Raw genomic sequence first — 11,604 nt, 5'->3', positions numbered from 1 at the left:
TATTTTTTTAAGAGGAAAGTGAAATAAAAGTTATTACAAACTTTAAAAATAAAAGTGAGGGGAGTGTTCCCTCAAAGCGTCAGCACATAGTAGAGCACAAGTAACTTTCCAAAGGCTTTTCTAGTGGAAGCTCTAATAGAATGGCCGACGGAACACAGTAAACCCTGGCCAGAGAGTCTCCGGAAGAGCATCCCACAAGCATTTCTTGTTAAATCCTGCAGGTTTGCCTTTGAACACAGAGTGACAAAACGTCCAGAAGTTTCTAAATGTGTGTGTCAATTCAGAGCGGCCCCTCTCCTTGACTTCAGTTGAACAAACTTCTTAGAGCAAGACGTGTCCCCCTTGTCTGACCTGCAGCTGTCCCTCTGACTTTATTGTGCACCGGCAGAACCGGCATACGGTGGCTGAGTAAACTCCGCAAGTCAGAACAATCAATGGCTTAAAAGATTTTCCCTAAACTAAAAGTTTCGTTCCAACACAAAGGCGCCTACCCATAGAAACCCCTCAACGCTCTCGAGCTAAATCTAGCGAGCAAGGTCTCAGATTTGCTGACTCGAGTCTGAGAGAGGATGCGGAATCTTTAGACAGTCACTCCAGCACTGGGACTCCTTTGCGGCCAACGTGGCGGCCAAGCCTGACGCTGAGCCTGAACCAAGAGCCGTTGGGAATCCGGTGGAGGTTCCCCGCTCCACCCAAACTCAGTTTCCACGCAATGTGAATGAAAAGTCACCAGCTATGAACTTCTAATCTAGAGTGCTCTGACTTTCCGGCTATAAGGGCTGGGGAAATGGGGGAAGCATCGCTCCTCAACTCCTTAACTCCTGCCCATTATACCTACCCATAAATGGCATCTTTATCTCTCTTTAAAGCGTCATTGACTGAGGAGCCCATGCTGGGGGCCATGGCGTTGGTATGAGCTGTGTGCGGGTACTGATGCGAGTGCAGAGGAGGCCCGTGGTTCAGGTGGTGGACCGGCTGCATGGACCTGGCTGCATGCGGATCCCCATACATCGTGGAGGGGATGCCTACTCCGTCCATGCCCCCATAATGGGGTAGGTCGTCGTACTGCATGACAAACAGGAGAGAAAAAAGGGTCAGAGGCCAGGCGGGTAACCGAGAACCTTAGGGCACCGAGCTTAGAACAGTCCAGCAGGATCCTTCAACCCGAATTCCGTGGCCTTACATCTGTAAAGTTGAGCTTTCTGTTGTAAAAATTAATTTTAACAGTAAGAACTCTAGAATTCTCAGTGAGAGTCATCTGAGAGGAAGGTTCCTGTCCTAACTTGTGTCTATATAGACCAATTCAGAAATCCAAAATCTTTTGGCAAGGAAGGGAGGAAGGAAGAAGGAAAGGCAGGGAGGCATTCTCCCGGAGGCGGAAGGTAAAACATGCATGTTTCTGGAGGAGGAAACCGAAAATCACAACAATAAAACGTGCCGGGACAGTGTAGCAGACCTGCCTTGCTTCACACAGCCCCTTTACTTCAGGGAGGGGGGGTGTATTTTTTTTTTTTAAGTTATGGTGGGAATAGTTGTGCCAAGCAGTGAATTCTGAAAGGCTTCTTATTTTATTTCCCTGCCAGCATGGGACTGGGCGGTCCTGTAAGACACTACATTTGCCTTGCTTTCCCAAACTCTGCTAAATTATACAAAACCGAACTGCCCCCCCCATATATGTTATACTGAAATGTGCATAAGGCAGCTTGCGTTGCCTTTTAGAAGCTGAACATACAAATGGGCAACGTTATTTTCAAGCTTAAAGAAAAGCTATAAAGAAAGTAACTAATATTCTGGTTTTTTTATTTATTTATTTGTTTTACCTTCACAAACTTTCTCCCTAGAGAAGTCAAGGAAGCAATTGTTTTCGTGTTAGTTTTTAAGCAGGCTCAAAAGCAAAATACACATGCAAATCCATGGGAAGGGGGACTGCTTTCAAACTGATTGCCATTACTGTCTGATAAATTCAGCTATTTGGACTTTTCTAATTGTTTTATTACAGGCAAGTTACTTTTCTAAGATTTGGAAATGCTGAGAGGGAAATGATTTCCAAAGAGAGGAGACCTGCCACTGTCAACCTCTTCAAGCCAGAGGTGTGAAGAGTTTGGAAGAATGCTGACATTTGCCTGAACCAAGAGAATAAAGAAAAATGTGTCCTCTAGTAACTTTCTTTTCCAAAAGGGGCTTTGAGGGCCAAGACACAAATTATGCAAGGCAGCCTTTTTGTAGACCCTTTTCTTTTAAGAAGCCACCTCAGCCGGGCGTCATTGTCTCAGTTTACTTTCAAGGCATTTCCATTCAAATAGGAATATTGGGGAAATTAGTATTGCATTTTAAAAGTGAGTAGCTCTGTGTTTAGTATCTCACTAGGACAGAACTTAGCTAAGGAAAAAAGATCTACAAACTTATTATCTTGCATAAAAACCCATGCAAATTGAAATTACTTTTAAAAGAGGAATGTTTTTCCAACCAAAAATTCACTGCACCAGGACATTACTTAGCTAAAAATGCTCCCTACTTCTACTGATATTAAAGATGACTATAGTCAATAATAAGGCAAAAGTTCTCAGCTGCTCATTTTAATTAAACATAGCTTTAAACTTTTGGTCCCTAAATGCTTAAATTACAGCACTGGATATGTAGCATTCCCCACTCCCTTCTTTTCTTTTAAAACAGGTGATTCCTTGAGCTTGTATTTTTATTTCTATAGCTGTTGGCTAGGAATCTACAGACAACTTGATTACTTGAATTAATAACCACAAGAAACATGCAGAAGGCTGCAAATGCATTAAGTAAACCTGTCGATTTAGGCCACGGCTTTAGGATCCTCATTCAAAAAGAGAGAAAGAAAAGAGGAAACTTAGCAGCGGTGTCTTTCAGCCACGTTTCAATTTAATCTCACATTTGAGTTCCACAATTGTTTTTAATACGTACCCTTTGCGCCATCGGCCTCTCTGGCTCCCTTCCTACTTCAACTTCTAATATATCCTCTTTAAGGCCAGTGTGAAAAGAAACAAATATGCAAACTCCCTCGGAAAAAAATAAAGCACAACAACAACAACAAAAAAATCCCTTTGCGTCTCCAGCAGTGTGAATTACTGGTCCCAGATCTTCGGTCTACGGGACCTGAAGCAAGGCGCCCGCGTCGCTGAGCATAAAAGCGCTCTGGTTCCACCAAGACAGCAGTGGGAGGGAAAAAAAAGCAGATCTTCTCTCCCCCCCAAAAAAAATCAGTTAAAAAAAAAAGAAAGAAAAGAAAAGAAAAAGAAAAAAAAAGAGCGCCCCTCAGACCCAACTACCAAATCTCATGGCTTTCTGCCACTCCAGCTGTCAATCACAGGCGAGGTTGTCAACGTGGTGAATGAATGATCATCCGTTCTGTCTTCTTCTGGTCAGAACACCTCAAATGTTAATATTCAAATGCACAAAGCCCTAGCGCCCGCTTTCCTTGAATCAGTCCTAATTCCTAATCAGTTTCTCTCTTCTCTCGCTCTCTTTCTCTTTCTCTCTCCCTCTTTGCAACTGCTGCACTGAAGGGAGATTAGAGAGGAGGGTTTAAAAAAATGTCTGTCTGAGTTTGTCTTAAAGGAGCCACGATCGATGCTGCCCGCTTGCAGTCGCCGTGCGTGTGTAAAGTGTGTGTTGCACAGGCGGAGAGGTGGATTCCGACCAGAATGCTAGAACCCGGAAGTAGTGGTGGCCATAACAGGTCGCGTCTTACACAATGCATTGGGCTGCAGCAAGTAGGCTCCTCGGCAGGGGTGGGTGCGCGAAGCGAGCTCTGGCCGCACTGGAGAAGCAGAAAGGCGCTCCATGAATTCGCACGCCCAGGCACTAACACCACACACCCAGGGCACATGCACACAAATGCAGGCTGCAGCTCCCGACCCGCCGGCTGTACGTCCCCTTCCAGCCTCTCTTCCCAAAGTGGACTCTTGAAATAAATCGGGAATAAACGTAGGGCAAGCAGATGCCGGAGTTAATCCGCTCAGGGCTCCGCTCATGAAAGACTTCAAGACTTTCCTCGAAATTATTGGGGTCTGCCAGTATTTTTCGGGGTGGGGTGGGGGGTGAAGCCAAAAGTACTGGATTCTCTGCTAGACTCCCGAAGGAGAAAAGTCAAAGCCAGAGCAAGAAGAGGAGCTGGAGCTGGATTGGAAAAGGTTCAGCTCAGGAGTCCCGAGAACGTGGGGTAGCGGTCGCCCGGGCGTTCTGCAGACCCAGTTTATAGAGGTTTTCTTTTCTTTTCTTTTCTTTCTTTTGGTTTTAGGTTTTTCCTTTCTTTCTTTCTTCCTTTTCTCCCCCCGCCCCCCGCTGTCAGAAGTGGATGTAGGGCCGGAGGAAAGGAAATGCTTGCATTTTGTCACTTTGAGTCCGGACGCCCCCTCCTCCTCTCCCTGGCAGCCCTCAACCCTAGCTGCCGCGCGAAGTGAAGGAGGAAGGGAGGGAACAATGAGCCGAGCGCCGGGAATGTGCCCCCAGCGCTTGTTTACAAACACCGAGCTATTTACGACCGCCGGAGAGCGAAACTCAACGTGGGCACAGAGCAGCTAGACCTCGCGGGCGGCCGGGGCCTCGGAGCCCCGGGACCTGAGGCTCTTTCTCCGTCGCGCTGTCGGCAAGGTTAACCGTGCGCCCGGGGCGCAGCTAGGCTGCAGAGCTCGACTGCGCTGCGACCGGGGCTGCCTTTGTCTGGGCGACGCCGAGGGGCTCTAGCCTCGGCCTTTCTCGGGCCTGGTGACGGTGCGCCCCCCAGCTCCTTCAGCGGCGACGCCGGGCGCCGGCCTCCCAGACCTCCATCCCTGGGTTTGTCTATCTCCGAACCCGGACCCGGGAAAACTCCCAGTTCCAGAGAAAAAGAAATCCACTTCGGAAGCTGAGATTCCAGACAAAAGCTGACCCTGCCCACAACTTAAAGTCTCCAACCAGCCAGTGGTTTTTAACTTTCTCTCTTGATATATACCACACCCTGGACTTAAAATTGTTTTTTGAGTCTTTTTATTCTCACTCCGCGCTTGTCTTCAGTTACTCTAGTTAGTGGGGGTTATTTTACTCTTTATGTTTCTGCACCCGGTTCTCCTGGCTTAGATAGCTCAGTCACAGTAGCTCTCAGAGCAGCTGGAAACCTCACATCCCAGGCAGGGCTCTCAGCTCGCTGGGCTCGGAGAGGATGCCCCCCCAACCCCCCAGCTGAAACCTCTCAGAAAACTCCCCCTGCGGTCGACTGGAAAATGAGCTCACCCAAATCTCGGTAGGCAGCCGTGGAGAGAGCTCCGCCAATCGGAAGGCGTCCCCGCCCAGGCAGCCGCGCATTGGCTGCGGGGAAAATCAATTATCAAATAATCGATCAGCAGGGAGCTTCGATCTGCTGGGAATGCAAACTACCATTCCGGATTCCCGCCCTGAAGGTGGCCAAAAGGCTCTCTCCCCCAAAGCAGCCGGCCTGCGCTCCCATCGCCCCCGCCCCCATCCCACCGCCAGCTGCGGACCGAACCCTCACCCCAAGGGGCCGGGGAAGGTTTTGAGGAGGAGAGTTCTGAGAAAGATTAGAGGGAGGGGGGGGCTCCCTTCACGCAGAGAATGTTTAGAAAAGGTTAGCATCTCTGAAAGGTACTGAAGCCAACTCTTAGGCTCAAAGTCATAAACCTGTTTCCATTCTTCAGTCAGTACTCAAGTTTCTATTGAGTGGGTTTCTACGGAACAGGGGATACAGGGTAAACATTAGAACCTGGAGTTGGAATCAGGTTCCATCGAGCAATGGAGCCTTCTAGGCAACATCTACAGCTTTTAGCAGTCTGCACGAGTCAGCGCCGGGCTAGTTCACTCCAGTAGCAGTGTGTGGGGGTTAAACCTAGTAGACCAGGCGTGCGGGCCTCCAACCCAGCACTCCGCCCCCAACAACAAACACCTGAAGGTTGACATATGTTCACCCCAAACCTTCAATGGCCTTTGCCTTGAAAGAGATCCGACTGTTTAAAACAATAAAAGGCCCCACGACCCCTCATCATGTGCCTCTGTGTCTTCTTTCTCTCTCCTTTTGGTTTCGACGCTCAAGTTTGAAGCTTTTACTTTTCCCATAACATCCTTGTGCTGTTTTCTTGCACAAACGCCCCGATGTATCATTTGGAAGGTTAATACAGACTTGTGCGTCAAAAACAGGCATGGAAGAGCCTTGAATTACCTCCTGCTCCCCGAAGGAGATTTTCCCTCAAGTTTAAGGAAGCTGAGCTGGCTGGGCCAAACAGCACACTTCTCTGCGGATTATAGAACTACCGAGCTGAGCAGACAACCTGAAAGCCCTTCCCCAGTTCCAGACCAGTGCGGCCCACACCTGAGTGGTGGTCCACCGCTGCTGTGTCTTGCAGGGTGGGAGTGTCATCATCCCAAGAACGGAGCACCAGCGAAATTCCCAGGGGAGGTCGGTGGTGATATTAGGAAGGACACTCAATCCAGACACCACACTGGGCATGTCTATGTTTACAATCCTTAAATGAATCGCAAAGGAAATCGTCTATGTGCAATTTAACTGGGAGAAATTTACTGTAAAATACACGTAGATAACCTAGTCTTAAAGAGCCCAAGGGAGTCTCAGGCCGACTTAAGTAATGGGCTTAGAGTTTCCTTAACTCTGTGCGAAGGTTTTCAAGCTTGGACGAGGTCAGTTTTGATAAGCTACCTGTATTTTGGAGGTTAGGATTTATTTGGAGTTCTTGCTTTTCAGTAAAGTATTTTGTTTACCTGTCTAGTGGCAAAGGAACTTACAGGTAAGAAACTTTTCAAACATAAGCACAATGTTCAAAGCAAGGACAAGGTTGCTGGATTTTTAAAGTGATGTGTCAGGTTACCTTTAAAATAGACTTTAATTATCTACCAACTGCTTTCCCCTTTAAGACGAGGATAGTTTGAACTTGTGAGTTTAAAATAAAGCTCTGTTGGTTTTGCAAACTTTCCACTTAAAAATGTGAGCCTGAACCTAGTACTACCCGCAGGCCTTCATAGACTACTTCTGAACAATTGAGCAACTAAAACACTTTTACAATGTAATTACAGTAGTATGAATTGTTTGCCCAAACCTCATTCTGGATAAGGATTTTACAATTAGCAAACAGTTATTATAGTTGGGGCTTGCTGAGAGAAATTACAGATGTATAGAATTGCAAGATAGTAGCCATAAAAAAAATCTCTTCTAGCAAGGCAGCAGCAATTAATCATCTATTAAAAGGAAAGGTGAAAAGGGAGTTCGAGATGTCTCAGAAAGTTACTGTGACATAAATTACTGCGGTATGTGTGCTGTTCTGGATGTACCTTACCCTAAGTTTATTTCAGATGTTTCCTTTTAAAAGACAGTAGTAGCATTCTGTTTTTTGCAGAATGCTAGTGTTCAGTTGTAGCTGATGTCTCTGCTCTTGAAGATGCAGCCCTTCTGTTTTCTAGTTTCCTTTCATGGTTCACAGTATCTTCCCAAATTTAGAATGCAGGGACTAAGAAAGAGGCAATCTGAGCTCCTGGTCCCTATTGTTTATCACCTACCCTGTTGGGAGGCCTCTAAAGCAAGCAGTGTTCATCTTGGCTGTTGGTAGTCATAGAGAAATTCCTGTAACTTTTTGTTTTCCAGTGAAGAACTCTCTGCAAAGTTCATATCCTGAACTAGGCTTTTGTTTCAAAAGTTCCCATTGAAGAGAGTCAGACCTAAAGTTCTCAAAATTAAAGAGGCACCTCTGAAGGTAAAATGTGTGTGTGTTTGCCAGCCCAAACACAAATAAAGTCCTGTTAATCAATGGAGTTTGGCAGCTGTGTTCACAAAATGATAAGTGTTTATCATCTGTCACCTCACTTTAAGATGCCTGTTAAAATGTTGTGGTTGCTCTTGAGGTTCTCCTGGAGTGTGGGGGCTTGGAATTTGTACTTCAAGAAAAACATTATCAGTTCTCTGCCCTCCAAATAGCCCCCCCTTACATTAACATTTGCATTTAAAAAAACAGAAATGAGGGTAGTTTAAAGAAAATGGATTTGAAATCTAGTAGAGATAATGGAGGAATGCTGGTGATAAGAGTCTGCATGTGATAGGAGAACACTACCAGGAATTTAAAGCTAATGGATGACTGTGAGGAAACTGAAATAAACTATTTAGACGGCTATTACAGTGGGGAAACCTGGTTAGGTGATAGGAAAGAGGGTTTAAAGGGCAGGATTAGGAAGGACGTTAATCAAGCATCCCAAAGCAATCCAGGCCACAAGGCTGGGAGAATTGTTTACCACATTTTGCTTCAAAAAAACAAAGACTGTCTGGGTCCAGTTCACAAGTCAATGAGAGGTCAGATTCGGCTCTCTGACCATCACAGGGAAAATGCCTAGCTCACTATCTGCTGGCTGCCTAACAAAAGTCCAGGAGAAATAAATGTTGGGAGCCTGGTTGCTTTCCTTACTACTTTCTATTTCAAATCATTAAAATGCTTTAGTCTCTAGAGAGGAGAAAACTACACTGGTTAACATAATGACCAGCTCTGACATTTTCAGAACTTATAGAGGTCTTTTATTAATTAAATAGAGGGTTTAATAAAATATTCCTAATAAAATTTATGGTTGTCTTAAAACTTTCTAAACAGTGCTATAAATTCTTAATAAAATTAACTGGGAAATGAGTTATTAGCCTATACTTTGCCTTCCTCCAAACCTCAACAGGGCTTGCAGAGTAGAAAGAAATGGAGTTGTATTTTTTTTAAAAAATATAAATATTAGGCAAAGCTATACATTGCACGAAAGAGGCCCTAACTATTATCTCTGGTGGTCTTAGCTTCCAAAGCCCCCCACAAAACTGCACATAAAACTTCAAAAGAATTTCTCTCCTTCACAGCATGCTACCTATGCATGTATATACATTTTCATTTAAGACACAATGCTCAATGTCTGAGGCTGAGCTTTGTGTTGAATATATTAAAGAACATAGAAGTATAGTACAAATGCTAACATGAAACTAAGTAAAATTGAGGTGCCTCAATTTTTTAAACTTTAATCTCTCACATTAATTTCCTCACAGGTAGCTTTTAGTTACTAAAATCTGCAATAACATGTCTCTCTTCATTTATAATCATTAATGTATTTTCTGAAGGAAATCCATCTGTTGATACACAAATTTTTTTTCATGTGACTTCATTTCAAAGTTTTGCAAAGTTAATTTTGGTTTTGTTCTCTGCTTTACCAGTGGATTCAGTGCTGTCTGCCCAACTGTCTAAAAGAACAGGCCACTGGCATCCAAATAAAACCAAACCTCCCTGGATTGTTCGGTATTTAAACGCTTGATCTTTTGTGCCGTCTACTGGACAATAGAAAAACTGCAGCTTTGTTTACTTTAAACTTTTCACTGTCCAGTATTTAGTGAAGGTGGGGGTGGGGAGAGGGATGTGGTGTGTGTGTGTGTGTGTGTGTGTGTGTGTGTGTGTTGGGGTTGGGGTGGGAAGGATGAGAGTTGATACTAGTAACAGACAAGAGAGGATCAGAGGTCTTGGGACTCACTGAAAAGGTATTATAGTCAAATTACTTTTTTCAACCCAAAAGATACCAGTACAGGTGCATCCAAGCTATTTGGTTAAAGCACAAGACTAAGTAATTCAAATATTGAATTCTCACTTCCTACCCACCCCCTTTTCCAATCACTGTGGAAGAAAGCCATAAAAGATGTGACAGGCTCAATCTCTCTGAGAAGAAATTCTGGGCGATTGCTTGGCTCTGAGTGTGGTACTAGCTTGACATTTAGCTAAAAGGTAGCAACTACCTGGATAATGGAGGATGCAGATATCAATGCTTGGCACCCAGAACGTAATATTATTCAGGAATCAAGAAAGTCACTTTCAGAAGATCAGAGATGAAACTATCAATGAGAAAATTCTTGTGCACACCCCTTTGGTGATTCCTGAAGCAAATATTTAGTGCTACCAGAGAGGAAGTTCGGGGAAGTGGAAGTCTGATAAGTCAGAAGCCTCTTACAGCAGAGGCAGTTTCTGTCCTCTGAGATATTGGAAATATTATATGTGTTTTTGTTTGATTTAAAACTATGCACGGAGCCCTAGCATTGTGGGAGCTTTGGGATAGGAAAAAAAAAAAAAAAAGACACATGCAACTACCTTTGACCTCTGACATTGATTTAGTTTCTGAAGTCGTGGAAAGGGTCATATAGAAATAATTTTGTGATTTAAAAAGCTTGATACACTTCCCAGCAATGAAGAAATCAAGTGGATCTTGGTCAAAGAGCCACAAAACTTTGGTGCAAGGACTCTTCAGTCTGTAGATCTGCTTTGTTGAAATCAAGCCAGGAGTGTATGCCAAATTACCAGAGATAACTTAAAGAGCAAAACTTACTTTTAAAGAATATACAATAGGGAAAAAGGAAGGACCAGACATTTTATTGATACATAAATGCATTTTACCAATGCTTTTCAAATGTATGTTTTGAAGTGGCACCTTGTCAGAGTGACTTTAAATACCAGAGTTATCAGAGAATCCAGACTGTCACTGACCACACCGTAAGCACGCACGGATACAGCTTGCTTGAATGGGAGTCTGAAAGCTGGGGTAGTTTTATTTGTTCTGTGTTGGTGGTGGGTGTTTTTAAAACCCCCAACCGTAAATGGCTACTATTTTATGAACTACTTAACTCATATTTTAAAAATAAACAAAAATCCTACTTGCAATAGCTGGAAAACTTAGAATTTTTTTTTTCCAAAAAGTAATCACAAGTGAACTGAAGCCTGATATAGTCCAAACTGGTAATGGAATTACCGAGCGCTGGAAGAGGTCTGGCTGGCGCGCAGACGCAGCCAGCAATTGCAAACATTTACCTTTCAAAGCAACTGGATGAGGCTGACCGCTCATGCTTAGCATCCCTGTTACACTGAATAAAGGGACACGCTTTGTGAGAACCTTCAGGCAAAAGGGTGTGTGTGGGGGAGACTGATTATTCAAAAATAAATATTTTAACATTTCATTGAGTCCTCTAATGAATAAGAAAATCATAGAAGGCTTCCTGCAGCTCAGAGAGAATTCTAGCAGTGCAGGGAAAACACTAGGAGGAAAGAAGAAGAAACTGAAGGGCGCCTGCTGAGCAGTTACTCATTTGTGACTAGTTGGAGACGTACTTTTCTGTGCCTTTATTTAAAAATGAAAAATAAATACCATCTTTCCTTAAAATAGCTTCAGACTACTGTTATGCTTGCTGAAAATCACATTGTCTCAACAACTTCTGCAAGGTAGGGTCCGCTTAAAAACGGGAGGGAAAGTCTACAACCTTGCAGGGTCCCCTTCTTCCAGGTCCGAAAGGATAATTTCTCTCACAGACGCTTCCTTGGCCACTTCCGGGAATGCGGGGAGGGGGCGGTCACCGTATTCCTCCGCCTGTGCCAGTGCACGTCGCCATGCCTCGGCGCCCTGCCTGCACCCCGGAGTGCGAGCTCCCTGGAACCGGTGGGGTGCCCGAGGCCACGGGGCTTGAGAGCACAGGGGCTAGGAGTCTGAGCACACTGGGCTGGGCGCAGGGGAGTTCTGAGTCCTTTGGAGGAGGACGAGTGGCCAAAAAAGGTGGAAAGGTCCCTTTGCAGGTAGCTGCCTGCCGGG

The 11,604-nt window shown here is 44.7% G+C and overlaps 1 protein-coding gene and 1 long non-coding RNA gene across 4 annotated transcripts in view; one reads left to right on the top strand and one right to left on the bottom strand.

Moving 5' to 3' along the window:
* Meis1 (Meis homeobox 1) overlaps positions 1–4,938 on the bottom strand; it is a 140,844-nt gene extending 135,906 nt beyond the window's left edge. The window contains exons 1-2 of one of the 3 annotated variants that reach the window (XM_031342251.1): positions 2,932–4,938; positions 839–1,065 (exon numbers count right to left, since the gene is read on the bottom strand). In XM_031342251.1, coding sequence (XP_031198111.1) covers positions 839–1,065; positions 2,932–2,943 — 239 coding nt within the window. In that variant the 5' untranslated portion in view covers positions 2,944–4,938. The remainder of the gene's footprint in view (positions 1–838; positions 1,066–2,931) is intronic. The other 2 variants (XM_031342249.1, XM_031342250.1) reach the window with 2 other exon arrangements.
* Positions 940–3,278, top strand: LOC116070812. Its single transcript, XR_004110569.1, has 2 exons — positions 940–1,052; positions 2,000–3,278. It is a non-coding gene; the product is annotated as an uncharacterized LOC116070812 (long non-coding RNA).
* Positions 4,939–11,604: the final 6,666 nt, after the last annotated feature.

Source organism: Mastomys coucha, unplaced genomic scaffold (assembly GCF_008632895.1).
Source record: "Mastomys coucha isolate ucsf_1 unplaced genomic scaffold, UCSF_Mcou_1 pScaffold22, whole genome shotgun sequence".
Classification (NCBI taxonomy): domain Eukaryota; kingdom Metazoa; phylum Chordata; class Mammalia; order Rodentia; family Muridae; genus Mastomys; species Mastomys coucha.
This window is presented reverse-complemented; position numbering and strand designations above follow the sequence as displayed.